General features: G+C 42.1%; 1 protein-coding gene across 1 annotated transcript; it reads right to left on the reverse strand.

Annotated features, from left to right (window-relative positions):
- Positions 1-8,020: 8,020 nt before the first annotated feature.
- Positions 8,021-11,482, reverse strand: TMEM30B (transmembrane protein 30B). Its single transcript, XM_012435637.2, has one exon. The coding sequence runs from the start codon at positions 11,480-11,482 to the stop codon at positions 10,418-10,420; it is 1,065 nt and encodes a 354-aa protein (XP_012291060.2). The 3' UTR covers positions 8,021-10,417.
- Between the last annotated feature and the right edge of the window lie 5,984 nt (positions 11,483-17,466).

Here is a 17,466-nt window from a genome sequence, read left to right on the forward strand (position 1 = left end):
ATGTTTTTATCGGTTAATTGGAATGTATAGAAAGTCACAGAATTATCATAAAATTTATAAACATCCATACTGTGTTCACTCTCAGGAACTTTAATTAATATATTTATTTTTATTTAACTTTTAAGTTCAGGGGTACACGTGCAGATTTATTACATAGGTAAACTTGCATCATGGGGGTTTGTTGTACAGATTATTTCATCACCAGGTATTAAGCCTACTATCCATTAGTTATTTTTCCTGATCCTCTCTCTCCTCCCACACTCCACCCTCTGGTAGGCCCCAGTGTGTGTTGTTCCCCTCTATGTGTCCATGTGTTCTCATCCTTTAGCTTTCACTTATAAGTGAGAACACGCGGTATTTGGTTTTCTGAGGAGCTTTAATTTTCTATTTCACATGGACATACACAATCACCTAAGAGCAGATTTTTTTTTTTTTTTTTGCTGTATTTGCATTAGGCCCAAAGGTAATTAAATGCTGATGATTCTGTCTATGTCCAGCGGAGGGCGGTAGTGCACATCTTTAGAAACGGGATTGGATAGGCATCAACCTGAGAAATCGTACGCTGTGTTCCGTGTCGCTGGCGTCAGGCTCTGGCCACAGGCCTTGGCAGCGGCAGCGAGGCCACGGTGAGGTGACTTCAGGGGGCCAGATGGCAGAGTTGAATCCTTTTCTCAGTTCTGTAGAAACTCCTTCCCCAGCCCCAGGGTTTATAGCGCAGGAAAAATGCAAGCCTCTTATGACATGCAAGGGGCTGGCACTGAGCCCATTGCTTGGCTGCTGAGTTTACCTTTGGTAGTAAATTTGAGGAAATGTGGCTAAAATGCTACTTATTCCCTTCCCAAGATTTCTGTCTTCAGGTTAATTTTTACTTAGATTGCATGGCCTCCCTCTTTCGGCTCTGATGGAAGACAATGAGGTTGGCTGCAGTGGCTCACACCTGTAATCGCAGCATTTTGGGAAGCCAAGGCGGGAGGATCACTTGAGGGCAGGGGTTCGAGACCAGCTTGGCCAATAAAGTGAGACCCCTGTCTCCACAAAAATTTTTTAAAAAGAAAAAAGAAAGACGATGAGGAGATGTCACAGCTTTGGTGCTATGAGTATCCTGTAATACAAAAGCCATCTCTCCACGCCAGCACTGGCCTTTGCTTCCTTGATACAATGTCTAGACTCACGGAAATTCCAAGGGGGCTTACCTGCAAGGGTGCCTGTGTTCTTCTGAACTTCCCATTAAAATGAAGTGCATTGGGCAGTAGTCCACCTAATGACATTTTTGTTTTTCAACTTAAAGAAAACAAATTTAAAAATTATCCAAGTTTCTTAATGAGGTCGCAGATTCTTAGGAATGAATTATTCTAACCTCGCGGGTTACTTGAGGCTATAGAAGCACTGACGCGACACAGAAAAAAGTAGACTCTAAAGGTGTCGTGATGCGATGGCTCACGCCTGTGATTCCAGCACATAGAGTGATTGAGGTGGAAGGACTTCATAAGCCCAGGAGATGGAAGCTAGTGGGGCCCACATAGCAAGACCCTGTCTCTACAAAAAACTTAAAAATTAGCTGGGTGTGATGGCATGTGCCTATAGTTCATGCTACTCAGGAGGCTGGGGTGGGAGGATAACTTGGGCCCAGGAGGTGAAGGCTGCAGTGAGCTGTGATTGCAGCACTGCATCCCAGCCTGGGTGGCAGAGCAAGACTCTGTCTCAAAAAACAAAAACACAGCAAGTAAGGGTGTCGTGAAGGTGTAACTTTAGACTCCCCTGCCAACCTTTTCATCAGCATGGAGTAAATTGCCCAGACTGTTAGTATTTTATCAGTGCTAAAAAGTGTATACAGTATATGTACAACTTAAGGAATAATAGCAAGATGGACACTGGTGTACCCACCTCCCACAGTATTACCAGTACTTTGATACACCTGTTTGCCCTCCCTGCCGCCATTCACCCCTTCTCTCCCAGGGGTAACCACGCTCCTAAATTGTCTCTATTCTGTTCCGTTGGTCTACTTGTCTACCCTACACTAAAATCACCCTGTCCAAGTCACTAAAACTTTCCAGTAAGTCTTCACTTCTGGTAGGTCAAGTGAAATCCCCCTCCACCTCCTCACACCTTCAACTCACTTTCTTTTTCAGGACTGTCTTGACTATTCTTGTTCACAGATTTAGTCTTAACATTCCTAATTAATCATTATTTGCATGAAATCGGAAAGAAAATTAGAGGATGAGAAGTTGAGTCCTTTAGCGAACCTCTCAGTCGGCCAACCTGGTTTGAATTCTGGCTCTTCTTACTACCTGTTCTGCCTTAGGCTAGTTATTTAACCTCTCTGAACTTGGCTTCCTCATCTGTGAAATGCAGTTAATGTTGGCACCTACTTCATAGGATTGTGGTGAGGAATACGATGTGATAGGCAAAGCACTTAGAACATTGCCTGGAGAGTGCTCAACAAATGGCAGCGATTTGTGTTGTCACCGCTGACTTTGAATAGCCAGGGAGCTTCTGAAGTCACATTGCCCTCAGCTGGAATCCTGGCTGTCCCCAACCAGCTGCATAACATTGGACCAGTTTCTTTCTCTCTCCAAACCTCTGTTTCTGAATTTGCAAAATGGGGATAATGTTAGGGTTGTTTAAAGATGACATGAGAAAACCAAGGGAAATCACTCAGTGTGACATCTGGTACACTGTATGTGCTCAACAGGATGTTAAGTAGATTTCTTTCTTTTTTTTTTTTTTTTTTTTTTTTTTTGAGACAGAGTCTTTGTTAACCAGGCTAGAGTGCAGTGGCACAGTCTCAGTTCACTGCAACCTCCACTTCGTGGGTTCAAGCAATTCTCCTGCCTCAGCCTCCTGAGTAGCTGGAACTACAGGCATGCGACATCATGCCCGGATAATTTTTGTATTTTTAATAAAGATGGGGTTTCACCATGTTGGCCAGGCTGGTCTTGATCTCCTGACCTCAGGTGATCCACCCTCCTTGGCCTCTCAAAGTGCTGGGATTATAGGCATGAGCCACTGCGCCCAGCCCATAGATTTCACGTTCAAAGTGAATTGCATCTTAAGGTTAAAAATGGTCGATACCATTGCTTCGGAGTATCTACAAAAACACTTGCTTGGGAGTCACTGGAAAAGAATACTGGTAGTAACAAAAGTTTGTAAATTCATCTCTTGTGATCTTGCAACTTTTCTTTGTTTTCAACTATCGGAGGTGCAGGGAGGAGAAACTGTTTCTTACTCAGGGTCGGACTCCCTTTCCTGGGTACTTCATCTGGTTCCACAGCCTGCTTTACTGGCTGAGGGCAGACAATGCAAAGCCATGTCTTAACTTGTTTTCCAGAATCAGAGGAAAGTTTAACATAACAAAATTTTATAGCTCCTGCCCAGTAACATATATTACTTAAAAAAAAAATACCTTTCCCTTATCATGCATTATTCTTTTACATGTACATTTTTCCTGACGTATTGAAGTAATATTCCACAGTTTGCTGTGACTTGGAGGTTTATGGCCCTTCTGTGGCAGATCAGACTAAACATAATTCATTCATAGCTACTTAGTGCTCAGGGAAATAAACCCCTGAACTTAAATAACTATGGTGTGACCTCTGTAAAATATTATTTACAGCTTTAAAACTACTATTATGTAGATATCAAGATGTGCCAAATGTTACAAACCAAACACCAGGCAGCAAATGGGACAACTACTATTCCATTTATTTTTTTCCTTCCTTTGTGGATATTTCTCTGCAAATACTACTTTTGTTTAAATGGATTCTGGGGTAATTACCTGGCAGGGGAAAGCGATGTTCATTACATTTTATTATAGACTATTACAGTAAGTAAAAAATTCTCTTTCATAAAGAAGCACCACAAAATGTAAACATTCATTAACATACTGCAGTTTAATAGGAAAGATATTGATTACTTTTGAGCATAAAGTAACTATCCTATCAGTGGACTAGTGTAACCCATCTGCTATTCATTTCTGCAAATTAGTTTATGGAGGAAAAGCTGATTGTACATTTAAGTTATCCAGATGGGAACTCTACACTGAGCATTTCCATGCTGTCAAGAATACGTGTGCATTCTCAGCACTCTAAGATTTTCAACATTTAGAGTGCCATCTCTACATCTTACGTTATTAGATGCATCTCTGCATCTAATAATTTCCTGAATTATTTCCTATGCATTCAACTATATTGTAGGAAATAAAATGTTCAGTAATAATAAAGTAATGGAGTCACTGGTTTACTAGCTGTCATTCAAAACATGTTTGAGGATCCATCATGTGCTGGTTATGGGACTTGGCACTGGCAATAAGAAAGATCAATGAGAAAAAAATTCCCAGCTCTCATAAAACTAGAAGCCTGAATATGGAGATAGATAAATGAATAATCAGCTTCTAGGCAACATGGCAAATGCTCCAAGAAAGAAATGGAATAAGTACCAAGAGATGAGTAGGCTAAGGACAAGGCATGGAAGAGGCAAAGAAGACTTGGAAGGAACTTCACAGAGGATGAAAACATGGAGACAAGTCTTAAGGAAGAATGAATGAGCAGATTCTGGTGGTCATGTGGAGGAACAAGACCAGCATGAGTAAAGACACAAAGGTTAGGGCCTCTTCAAATCATTCGATATGGCTGGAATTTGGTGGGGTGTCAGAGGAAAAGTGGATGAAGACTTAGAATGAGGCCAACCATGAAGGCTTGTATGTCCTGCTGAGGACTTTACTTTCTCCTGCAGGCTGTGAGTGGACATGAGTAATTTTGCATTGAGGGGTAACATGATGAGACTTGTGTTTTGTGTAGCTCATTGTGGCTGTGATATGGAGAATAAACTGGAGCCCATTTAGGAGGCTCCTCCAACTTTCAGATGAGAAATAGCAAAGCCCTGGGACAGGGTGGTGATAAAGAGAGAATTGACTGAAAGTGCATTTGGGATATAGAAGTAACAGGATCTGACAACTAGGTTGATGGAAATAGAAAGGGAGAAATCAAGGAGGCAGTTCAGGGGTCCTTGAGGAGATAGAGGAGTCATTTTCAGCATCTGATGCTGTTCTTAGAAGGATAGGTTTGGAGGAGTAGTCAGTGAAGTTAGCATGGCCCACACAGAAGTTATGGTACCTATAAGGAGGGCATTCAGATGTGCTGAAGAGGATTTTGGAAAATGTGAGTTTGGAGAGAAGTCAGGGTTGGAGACAGAGATTATGCCATTTATATATGTGATGTTCAGTAATGTTTTAAAGGTTCATGAAAGTAAATATATGAGCTAATTGGCTCCTCCAAGTAAAACTTAAGACCACAATTGCATTGTTTGCAAATTACATTGAAATTACAGATAAGTCTTCATCTTCAAGACCTGTAGGAAAAAATGAAAAGAATAGAAGTGGTTTTACAAGTTGTCACTTAGTATGAATAGGAAACGTTTCCTTTCCCATTTTGGATTCTTTAACAAAAATCGGAAATGTCTTTTACTTATTAAAATCATAACAAGAATTAATCAAGTCTTCCTTTGAAAATACTCATGGTCCATTTCAATGATTGTCATTGCCTCATCCAGAAGTTATGTTTTCTTTTATTTTAGAACATTACTTAATTTTATAGCGTTCTGTACAAAACTGAGCAAAATAGAAAGGAATATATTTCTACCTCATTGGTCTTGATGACTTTCTAAAACCTCATGCATCTTGATGGATAAGATTAATGAGACCACATAGTGTTAAGCACCTTGGACTTTCAGAACAAAGGCCTTTTAGAAGAACAAAGTATCGTTATTAATGACACATCATTTACAGTTTTCATCGGTAACGTAAGGTTCCAGCCACTATGATGGGAACTTAGTTAAGAGCTCAATGTAGAGGGCAAGGCTATTAGCTAAGGTTCTTGACAGTAATACAGCAAAATAATATCTTTTTGCTCCTAAGGAAAAAGATAAATCACACTCAAATTGATCAAAAAGACAAGCCAAGGGGTTCAAAAGGAGGTGAGCCACCATTCGCTTACTAAATTTCTCAAAGGCCTTGTTCATCAGTGGCCCTGGTGGTGAGCCCTGCCCTAGTCATGGGTTTCCTTTGCTGCCAATCCCTTGCCTTCCAGGTATCCTGCTCCTCCAGAAAAATGCCTCATGCTTCAGACCTCATCTTTCCCTTTATTCTCCCTCCTGTCTTCCAACAACCCCCAAAGTTCATGTTGGGTTTCATTGCCACAGGATTTTTCTCTGTCCTATGTGAACTTGGATAGCAAACTACATTAAATAAAGGCATGCTGGTATGCTCCGGTAACCTAATTGACATGAGTGCCACTAATGACAGCAATCTTAATGCAAGGTAGCAAAGCAGTGGGGAAGCATTTTTACTGAATATGTTTTGTCAGTGTATTCACTAACAACCAAGGAAATAATAGAGAATGCCTGTGTACATAGCATCAACACTTTTAGAAAAGTTTGCAGATTCCTGACAAACTGCTGCTCTTATGTAAGAATCTCTTTGGGACCTTAATGTACTTCAGGTTCATGAAGACCTTCTTAACAACTCTTTTAAAACTACTCTGTTTTGGTTGGAGGAGACTTAAGAGACATTCTCTTGGGGAAAAAAATTAAAGTTAATTGTTTTTTTAATTGCAATTTAAAATCAGCCAGTTCTGTTTTAGGTAGAGAGAGAAAAAAAATCTGGAACACAAAGAAATAAAAATAAAAGAAGAGGGAATTTACTTTTTTTTTTTTTTTTTAAAGACAGAGTCTCACTCTGTCACTCAGGCTAGAGTGCAGTGGTGTGATCTTAGCTTACTGCAACCTCCGCCTCATGGATTCAAGCGATTCTCCTGCCTCAGCCTCCCGAGTAGCTGGGACTGCAGGCACCCACCACCACACCCCGCTATTTGTATTTTTAGTAGAGGTTGGCCAGGGTGGTCTTGCTCCTGACCTCAAATGATCCATCTACCTTGCCTCCAAAAGTGCTGGGATTACAGGCGTGAGCCACTGCCCCCAGCCGGGAATTTACTTTTTGATTACTTATATGCCCTTGGACTTCTTATATCCAAGGCATATAGGGAATGAGTTGATGACCTTGCAGCTCTACCAGCAACTCTTGAGAGTTACGCAAGATTATTGAGATCTCCAATGATAGGAAGAGGGCAACAGACTTAAAGTAAGGTAGAAAGGGTTGTGGTTATTTATACATTATGAAGTGATATTTGCTCTAAAGGAAATTCCAGACTATTAGTCTGTTTCTGATTTTTAATAATTACATAGGCCAGGTGCGGTGGCTCACACGTGTAATCCCAGCACTTTGGGAGGCCAAGGTGGGCGGATCATTTGAGGTCAGAAGTTCAAGAACAGCCTGACCAACATGGTGAAACCCCATCTCTATTAAAAGTACAAAAAATTTAGCTGAGTGTGGTGGTGCACACTTGTAATCCCAGCTACTTTGGAGGTTGAGACACGAGAATCTCTTAAACTGGGGAGGTGGAGGTTGCAGTGAGCTGAGGTCACACCACTGCACTTCAGCCTGGGTGACAGAGTGAGACTCTATCTTTATATATATATATACACACACACACACACACACACACACACACGTGTATATAATAATTTTATAGTGAGCAAAATTGGTTAGTTGATTTGATTGTGGAGATACCTGGAAAATCTTTCTTGTCATATTATTGTTTTAATTTTTTTTTTAACCATCTGAGGAAATACAGTGACATTGTTTTAGGAACTCTCATCAACTACTTTACTTTCTCTTTTGTTTGTGCTTTTATTTGACGAAGTTAGGTCAAAGCTCATTTCCAGTCCAGTTGTTGAGGTTCACTTTTTGCTATCTCACTTGCAGAAGATACCTCTAGCTAGGGAACATTTACTGGGCACCATGGGAATTCAGGCCAACAAGAAGGCTGAGACACCAGACAAAATGCCACAGCACAGGGATCATTGTAGGAAAATGTTTCACATTTCAGTTTTAAAGTTTCTACTGTTTTAAAGTCCAGAATACCCAGTAAGTAACTGCAATTTATAATTAAAGTAAAATGCAGAAGACTACTATCATCACATTCTTTAATAACTTTTGATACTACAAAAAATTTTAATTGACATTTATTAAATGCAAACCATATTTGAGGAGTAACTAGTTTATATACATGTTGAAGTTGATAAGTTCAAATTCTGTTTTAGGAAGTTAACAAGAATTGAGTTCATTTTAACTGAGTGTTATTATAAAAGATGGTTTTCTTGCTGCAATATAAATCTACTATTAAGAAATTAGCAAAGTGGCTGGTGCTGTTTGTGCCTTTAAGATCATAGTTCAAAAGAATATGCAAACTTGATAACAAAGGTAAAACAAACATAACCTTTATTCTCTCTAAAAAAAACCCAGAGAATAGAGCCTGGAGCTATATTCATTAATTTAAACAGAATCAGAATACCTTAACTTTCATGGTCTTATTTAAAATTTTATAGCAATAGATTGATCATTCTAAAAATAACAAAATACATGTTTCTCTCAACTACATAGTAAAAAAATGTAGTAAATTCTGTTACCCAAAATAGAGGAGGGCTGGGCTAGTAAGCCGCTCGAACATTTGTAACAAATAAAAATTTCTCTATGTACATATAATTATCATATTTTCATAGCATAAAATGACCATACAAAATTTAATAATAAAATTATGTCGTGTTGAGGAGTTTGGAAGCCAGTACATGGAATTAACAAAGTATTTTTTGGTATCTGTAAATAATGGGATAGAATCTCTTAAATCAGGACTGTCCCAGAAATTTTAAGGCAGATGTCAGTGACATGCACACTGTCCATTGTTCAGAATTTTCAAAGAACTAGAATAAACTATGTAAACTATTCAATACAATTCAATATTACTTAACTGCTAAAAAAAAAATACTTCAAGATCTTGCACTGCCTTAAGTGAATAAGTATAATCAAATGAGTAGTAACTGGAAAATAGCTGTAATAGCAGGCACTGAAGAATTCTGACAAATACCAAATAACTGTTTGCTTTTAGCAAATAAACTGGTAAGATGATATCACAAAGGGCTTTTTTTTAAAGTTCTTTTGCCACACAAGGTTGTTTTTTTTTTTTAAATAAAGCTATTGCTCCTTAGAATAACTTTAAACATATTGACTGATGTTAATCAACAAAATCAGTTGAATGCTTTTAGTTGAGTTTTAATGTCATCTCAAAGATTCAAATAATCTTAAGATTCTAGTTTACATACAAGACTATACATGCCTTTGCCTTGATTGAAATATGATTACTAGAAATCAACAGATTTCATTTGAAAACATAAATTTTTTTTCCAGATCCAAGGAAAAAGATTTGAATGAAGCCCTTTCTAATCACACACACACACACACACACACACACACACAATTAAATGACAAAGAAGAATGAGCTAGGAGACACAGATGTGACTTTAGGGAAATTACTTTCCCTCGAAGATCTCTTCCAGCTATCTGATTCTATGTTAAAGCATTTCCTCTGAACTGTACAAACTGGCCTCACATTTTCGAGTTTCTGCACAGTACCTGGCTTTTATACTGAAATATCAAATGAATAACATAAACTCTGACTTACAAATTTGTATGCCAACTAGTTTTCCCTAGATAGTGATTTTTCAAAAATTCATTCAAGTCATCAAGAGCTTCCTACATTCAAGGCAGAATGCCAGACCAAACCTGGAACATCATGGTTGTCACTGCCCCTGGGAACAAATTGCTATCTGAAAAAGTGAACTCAGGTGACTGCTTCAGGCCCAACCTGGTTCAGGGTCATGATTCCCAAATTTGAGGGAAAATGGGAATCTCCAGAGGAGTTTGTTAAAACACAGCTTCGAGGGTTTCACCCCAGCCTTACTGTGTCTGAATCTCTAGTTGGTGTCTCCTAATCTAGCTGCATATTTAACAAGCATGTTCTCCCTCACGCCTCCATGTCTCTTCAGTTAATGTGTGGGCCTCACTCTCCATTCCAACCCACTCTCCCCGCAAAGAAAAGAACACCACTGTGCTGTAGTGACAAAAGCTCTAGACTCAAGAGTCAGGAGTCATTTGCCAGTTGCCTGATCTTAGTTACTTCACATTGCTAGGTCTCTCAATCTCTTTCTCTAATAGGGGTTGAACAGGAGTCTCCATAGGGATCCCTTCCACCCTCAGATTGAAGAACCTAACATGGCAACTCGGTGTCGTGAAGGAGGTGGTGAGAATTTGCAAGGATGTTTCACTCTGTAGTCAACATCCCTCCCCACAGCAAGACAGTCTAGCAAGCCCCACAAGGGCAAGGGGGTAATTCCCTTCTCTGGTTCCCTCATGCACAAAGGGAGGAAAAGTGAGGTGAGGATGGAATCGGGTGAGGGGCGAGGGGGAGATGCCAAAAGAAGCTCGCAAGAGTTTTGGCAAGAAGCAGGAAAGGTCCCTGGAAAGCTGGAATCACTCCTCGTTGTCGTCGTCGTCGTCGTCCTGGTCCTGGTAGCGAATGTAGACGACCAGCATGACAAAGCCGATGAGGATGCAGAGGGAGCCGACGACCAGGTACGCGATGCCCAGGAAGGGGTTCTTGCCGCCCATCCACGAGATGCTGCTGAAGATGAGGAGCTTGTGGCCGCCGAACGCGCGCACCGGGTAGTTGTAGGTGATGTTGACGCGGTAGGCGCCCCGCGGCAGCCCGGCCGAGTAGTTGCCCTGGCGGATGCGCGCGTACAGTTTGCGGAACGTGGGCAGCGCCGCCGTGCGCATCCACACCACGAAGTCCTGGTTGATGAAGCCGGTGTTGTTGGGGTCGGGGCTGAGCTCGTAGACCGGCCGGCGCCAGTTGGGCGGAGGCGCCGTGCCTCGGAAGGCCAGCGCCAGGCTGCCGTTGACCAGCGGCGGGTTGCGGAACTTGACGTGGTAGTCAGTCCACCAGGCGATGCCGGAGCGGTCGAGCGGCACCTCGACGTAGGGCCCGCCGGACTGGCGCTGGTGCCACAGCGAGAAGGAGTCGTTGAAGAGGCTGTTGGCGATGGCGCCGCAGGGCGCGATGGGCAGGCCGGCCGCGCTGCGCTGGTAGGGGGCGCACTCGTTGGCCGGGTGGAGCAGCGCGCTGGGCATCCCGCTCAGCTGCTCGTCGTCGCGGGACACGCCGTAGCGCCGGTTGTTCTGGTAGAAGTTGGTTAGCTCGTAGTAGAGGTAGACGGGGCCCTGGAAAAGCTCGGGCAGCGAGAAGTACCAGGCGCACGAGCAGGAGGGCGGCGGCGCGAGGCCCTCGCCGGCCGCGGCGCACACCGAGCAGTTGCCGGTGCCTTGGTCTCCGGTGTAGTCGTACTCCAGCTCCTTGATGCCGTTGGAGGAGTAGTAGAGGCCCAGGCCCAGGCCGATGAAGGCCAGGCCCGCGCAGAAGAAGAGCGGCAGCGCGATGCTGGCCGACAGCAGCGGCTGCCAGGCGGGGAGGCGCTGCTGCGTGAAGGCGGTGTTGTCGGGCTGATGGGCGCCCCGGGCCGTGGCGCTCCAGGTCATGGCGGCCGCGCGGGGACCGACGCGCGTGCTCACCGAGGGGGGCCCCGCCACGGGGCGCCTCCCCCTCCGCGGCAAGCTAGCTAGGGGACTGCTCGCGGATCGGGTTTCCCGCCGGCTCAGGTGGGTTTTTGCCCGAGCCCCGCCTCTGCCTCCCGCACAGGTGAGTTTAGTTCCAGGTTCCACGGGCAGTGCCCACACCCCTCAGTTCCGCCTCGGCCCAGGTGCGCTCCGCCCCTGCGGGTCACCTGGAGCCGCACCTCGCCCGCCCTTTCCGAGGTGAGCTTGTGGGTGTTTTTTTTACCTTATCTGGTAGACTCAGGCTCGCCTTTCCTCTCCGTCCGGGTCATCGGACTCCAGCTCCTCCTCTCCGAGGTGAGTGGCGGTCCCGGGCTGCCTCTGAGTGGCTCGTACCTGGCTCAAGTATCACCTTCCTTTCCGCCTTCCAAGTGACTAGAGTTCCTGGGCCAGTCTCCCGAAATCAAAAGGCGCTCCAGCCTCCAGCAGAAATTTCTGCTGAGGGCTTGCACCGTGGTCCTGGAAGCTTGAAGATTTGTTATCCTGCTTTATTTGCGGGGAAAAGGTGACTCTAGACCATTTTGTCTTTTAGGTTAGCTTCAGAAACTTCTTTCGCTCAACTTTCAGTCTCAAGTTGGAGTGTCCAGGGAATTACACTATGCTAGATCTGTTTCGAATTCAACGCCTGCGTTCAAATTTTAGCTTTTTTTTTTAAAGGGAAAATGATTTTCTGGCCAGATCACCCAGTCTGGCTGTATAACTAGGAAATGTGGAAAGTTCTCTAAAAATAAAATGATCCTTAAAAAGAATCAAAGACTGGAGAGGTTCAGAGCCTTTAAATAACTCTCTAGCTGGTGGAGAAACCAAGAAAGGAGAAAAATGTGCTGGACTACATGTGATTTCTTTTTCTTTTCAGAATATTTGCCTGACTAGAGAAAGGTCCAATCCAAGGTCCCAGAAGACCTAGCTGCTATCCACAAAGACATCTGGAGTGTCTGGCCTAAGGAGGTGAACTACAAGGGTTTATAGGATTTATTATAAAAAGAACTCAAATTGGCTCCCTACGTTGCCTGGGATTCTGGCCTTTTTTTTTTTTTTTGAATCTAGGTTGGTATAACATATACAAGGGAGTACTGGGACATTCTGATTTCTTACTAAATCTTCTCTAGGTATTGTGTTCTTGCTTCTCTTCCAGCTTGTAAAATGCATGTAATACAAATGTTTTCTCTATTACACTACATCTAGTATAATATATGGTATTCAGAAGTCATTCAAAACCCATTGAAACTTGGAAAGTAAATGCTTATTAAATTGAACAACAGGAATTTTGTTTGCATCTCCCAAGTGTTCAGCCCTATGCTAATTAGACAAAAAAGGATCCTTGACCTCAGGGCATTTGCAGTCTGATAGGGGACATATTAGGAGTAAGAAACAATCAAAATAGCCAATAATAGTCGTTAATCATAGCATGTAATTAAGTATCAAATTGCACTTTATAAGCCACACTAAAATTAAAAAGTAATACTGTTTTAAATAATGGAACATTGATTCCATTTTGTTGAATGAATGCAAGTTGGAAACTAGGTATTAGAGAAGACTGAGGCAAATTCAAGTGATTATTTGAATTTAATTCCCTCTCTTCTTATACCCAAGAGAGGAAGTTCCAAAATTCTCAACAAATGCCCATAGTGTGATCCAGTCTTCATTGACCCTTTTTTTCAATAAAAGAATAAACAGTTCTTTGTATCATTATGGTTGAGTTCCACCCACCCCTGTATCACTGAATCACTAGTCCACAACACTAGTCTCGAGGAAGGAATTCAGTTTTCACAACTTTAGCAGATTTGTTTGTTTGTTTGGAGAGAGAGGCATCTCCCTCTGTTGTCCAGGCTTGTCTCAAACTCTTGAGCTCAAGAGATCCTTCTGCCTCAGCCTCCCAAATTGTTGGGATTATAAGCATCATGCCAAGCCTATCTGGTAGATCTTAAGTCTTTTTCTAGTAGATCACCACACCCCTAAAAGTGCGAGCCCCATTCTTGAGCTCAGAGCCTTTCCTCCTTTTCTCCTCTCTTTGGATTACCTAAAGGTACTAGTTTATTCATTCCACTAATTAAGGTAACAGATTTTCAACGTCAAAAGAGAGTAAAGGCACTTTGGGAGGCCGAGGCAGGAGGATTACTTGAGCCCAGCAGTTTGACACCAGCCTGGGCTATATAAGCAGAACTTCTCTCTACAAAAAAGAGAAGTTCAAAAAAAAGCTGGGTGTGGTGGCATGTGCCTGAGGTCCCAGCTATTCAAGAGGCTGAGGTGGAAGGATAGCTTTAACCAGGGATGTCAAGGCTGCAGTGAGTTATGATTACACCACTGTACTTCAGCCCTGACAACAAACAAGACCCTGTCTAAAAAAAAAAAAAAAAAAAAAAAAGAGAGAGAGAATAAGGTTCTAAAGGAGAAAGACTGTTTTTAGAAATGTGTGGAAAGGAAAGGAGAAGAGAAAGGTAAGTGGTAACTATCTAGAAAAACATGTATTCTAAAGGAAAGTCTTCTTTTATAGATAGCAGAGAAGTGTTTATTCTGAGGGAAAAAGAAAATAGTGCAGATGATGTTGAAGAGAGGGGTGGCAAGCTCACTGATGGTGCAAAGGCAGAAGCAGGCTGGAGACGCTGATCCACTCGTCAGAGCCACTGGTTTCAGAGAACAGATGCAGGGTTATCCTACCTCTGAAATGAGAGGGCAGGGTGATAAAAATGCCCTCTGCAGAATGCAACTGGACATTAGGCTCCCGCACCTCAGGATGGGAGAAAGAAATGACTCAATGTGACCAGCATATGGTGGTTTTCAGGGCAGATGAATTAGAAAGATAAAAATTCAAGATACTTCAGTCCTTGTGGAGGGGTGGCTAAAGTGATGGGCCTTGGTAGTTAATCTGAATGGTGAAGAAAATGAAACCAAGCCTGTGGATCAAAAGAAAAAGAAGGTACCAGTAGATTGGCAGTCCTAATGATGTTAATTGGCAGGTGCCATGAAAGCTGGAAAGATAAAGTGCTTGTATGAGATGGGGTGTTAAAGATCTTGGAGGTGAAGCTGTACCAAGGTCTATATATGCACTATATTTCCCCTACCAGCTCGTAAGTTCCGAGAGGCAGAAGACTGATATACATTGTTGTGTTCCTCAGAGTTTACTATGTAAAGAAGGTTCAGATCTCATGTCTCTCATTTTATTACACAGGTTATGATGTATTAAAGGACAATTGGATCATGTAAACTCTTTAGTAAAATAAGAAACAAGTTCATTCTAAACAATTCTTTTTTGTATCAATATTATTCAGAGAACTCAAGAAAAGAAAAAAGTCATTTCTAGTCCAAATACTGCTAAAATCACTTCATTTTGGCGAAGCGTGGTGGCTCATGCCTATAATCCCAGCACTTTGGGAGGGCGAGGTGGGCGGATCACGAGGTCAAGAGTTTGAGACCAGCCAGGCCAACATAGTGAAACCCTGTCTCTACTAAAAATACAAAAAAATTAGCCGGGAATGGTGGCGTGCGCCTGCAGTCCCAGCTTCTCGGGAGGCGGAGGCAGGAGAATCGCTTGAACCCTGGAGGCAGAGGTTGTGGTGAGCCAAGATTGCGCCACTGCACTCCAGCGTGGGCAACAGAGCAAGACTTCATCTCAAAAAAAAAAAAAAAAAAAAATCCTTTTTGTTTTTTTCATTTTATCGTCTAGATTTTATCCATGTAAATATTTAATTTTTAATCGGTTATAATTAAGATATATACACAATTATTCAAGTTGTCAAATTACCTCCTTTTGGAATGAGATGAAGAATGAAATAAATATTTTCCATGTTCCTTAATGGTGCCATTATTCATAGGTCTATCATATTTAACTATTGTTGGACATATAGGTTATATCCAGTTTTTCAGTATTCCAAAGAATATGATAATGGCCGTCTTTTTTGCATATAACCCGTTTTAAAAACTTCGTGTCTCCTCTTCCCCCAACCTTTCCTTTCAGATCTTTTTCCTTAGGATAAATTTCTAAAAGTAGGAAAGAAAACTAAAGGTCAAACTCTTTAAAAATACATTCTGCTAGAGTCATATTTACACGGTCACAACAATGTATATACTTTGCCAACAAAACCAAAAGCTAACCACAGAATATATTTAGTCTATTGCCGATAAACTCTCAGATACTAGGAGAATAGTATAGGATAGGGGAAAGAATGCTGGCCTGAACTTAAGGAAGTTCAGATTCTACCCTAAAAGTTCATTAGGATATAACTACGTGACCTTGGTCAAATTGCTTAACTTCTCTGTTCTCATGATTGCTTATCTGTATGAATGTGTTTACCAAAATGATTGATAGTGTGTGTTTTTTAAGCAAAGATTTCTGTTCCTAGTTTTCTCTTCCTTACAATGACTCATTGATTAATAGCTAACATTTATTGAGTGCCGTCTGCGAGCCAGTGCTTTCAGCCACCATGTAAGCACATTATATACATTGTCCTGTCTAATTCATACACAAATGGGGGCATTCGGTACAATTATCATACTCAATGAACTGATGCAAAACTATGATTGAAGCCAGTGCAATGGAGGCTGCCCAAGTTCTCATAGTTGTAATGGGGAGATGAGCAATTCAAAGGTCAGCCTCATTCCAGCATCCTGCATCTTCAACCACACTACACTATAAGGCCTTGGCATATTCCTCCTAAAAAATACTCCAAAAAAATGTTAACCGTGAACCAGTGTTGATTGTTGCAAATCTTCTCTTAACACCCCAAAGATAAGCAAATTCTGTTCCATTTACACAGAGTCCCAGGAACAGCTGGGTTGCTTGTATTTTTGTTTTCACAAAAGCTTTTGCTTTTGTTTAGCATGCTCATTTCTCTTGCTAAAACAAAAATAATTTCACTTGTCTGGCTGTTCTCAGTTTTTGCATTTATTTCATTTAATTCATGACTATTTATCTTACTGTAACAGAGCCTGGGTCTTTAATTGGCATTCCCTTATATAGGTTTATACTGCTCAAGATTGTTGCCTATTACTCTGCCCACGGGGCAGCTTTTATTTAAAAAGAATCAAATTAAATTGCTTCATAAAATTACAGCATGTGCTCAGAAAAGTTTTAAAAAAATTCAGTGTGCCTGGACTTCATTTTTCATTAAGAACTGCATTCAGCAGACTTCTGGTTTCAAAAGTTATGGAGTGGTACCCCCTGGTGGAAGATGCAGAGAAACTTTAGTTAACTAGCAGTGTAAGCACCAGAGGCACAAAAGACAGAAGCGAATTCTGTCCACTCCTTGCTGTTGTGTGTTGGTTCTTTGTCACTAACTTACTGCAAAACAGTGGTTAAAGAGAGGGTGAACTATGAGCACAGTTGGGTGGGTTGAGTTGCGGGGGCAGTATAAAGTGAAAAATGGTACTGAGATAGATAACAGTAGGTCTTCAACAGCAGAGGCATTAGGTGTGGGATGGCCAGATTAAAAGACAGTCAGCAGGGCACAGTGGCTCACACCTGTAATCCCAGCACTTTGGGTGGCCAAGGTGGGTGGATCACTTGAGGTCAGCCTGGCCAGTACGGCGAAACCCTGTCTACTAAAAATACAAAAATTAGCCAAGTGTGGTGGCATGTGCCTGTGATCCCAGCTACTCAGGAAGTTGAGGCAAGAGAATCGCTTGAACCCGGGAAGCAGAGGTTGCAGTGAGCTGAGATCACACCACTGCACTTCAGCCTGGGCAACAGTGCAAGACTCCATCTCAAAAAAATAAAAAAAATGGAGAGGGTTAGATTTGAATTATGTGGGTAGAGTTTGGCTGTAGGGGTTGTGCTTGGTGAGTTGGCAGGAGAGAGACCCCAGAATAAGCAGAAGACAAGTTAGGTGGCATAATTGAGACAGAGGGCAAGAAAGAGCTCTGTACTGGAAAGAAGATGGGGGTTGACTCAAAACTGAATTAGGGCTGCGCCC

This window comes from Aotus nancymaae, unplaced genomic scaffold (assembly GCF_030222135.1).
Source record: "Aotus nancymaae isolate 86718 unplaced genomic scaffold, 86718_ANA_hifiasm-v0.15.2.pri h1tg000011l, whole genome shotgun sequence".
NCBI lineage: Eukaryota > Metazoa > Chordata > Mammalia > Primates > Aotidae > Aotus > Aotus nancymaae.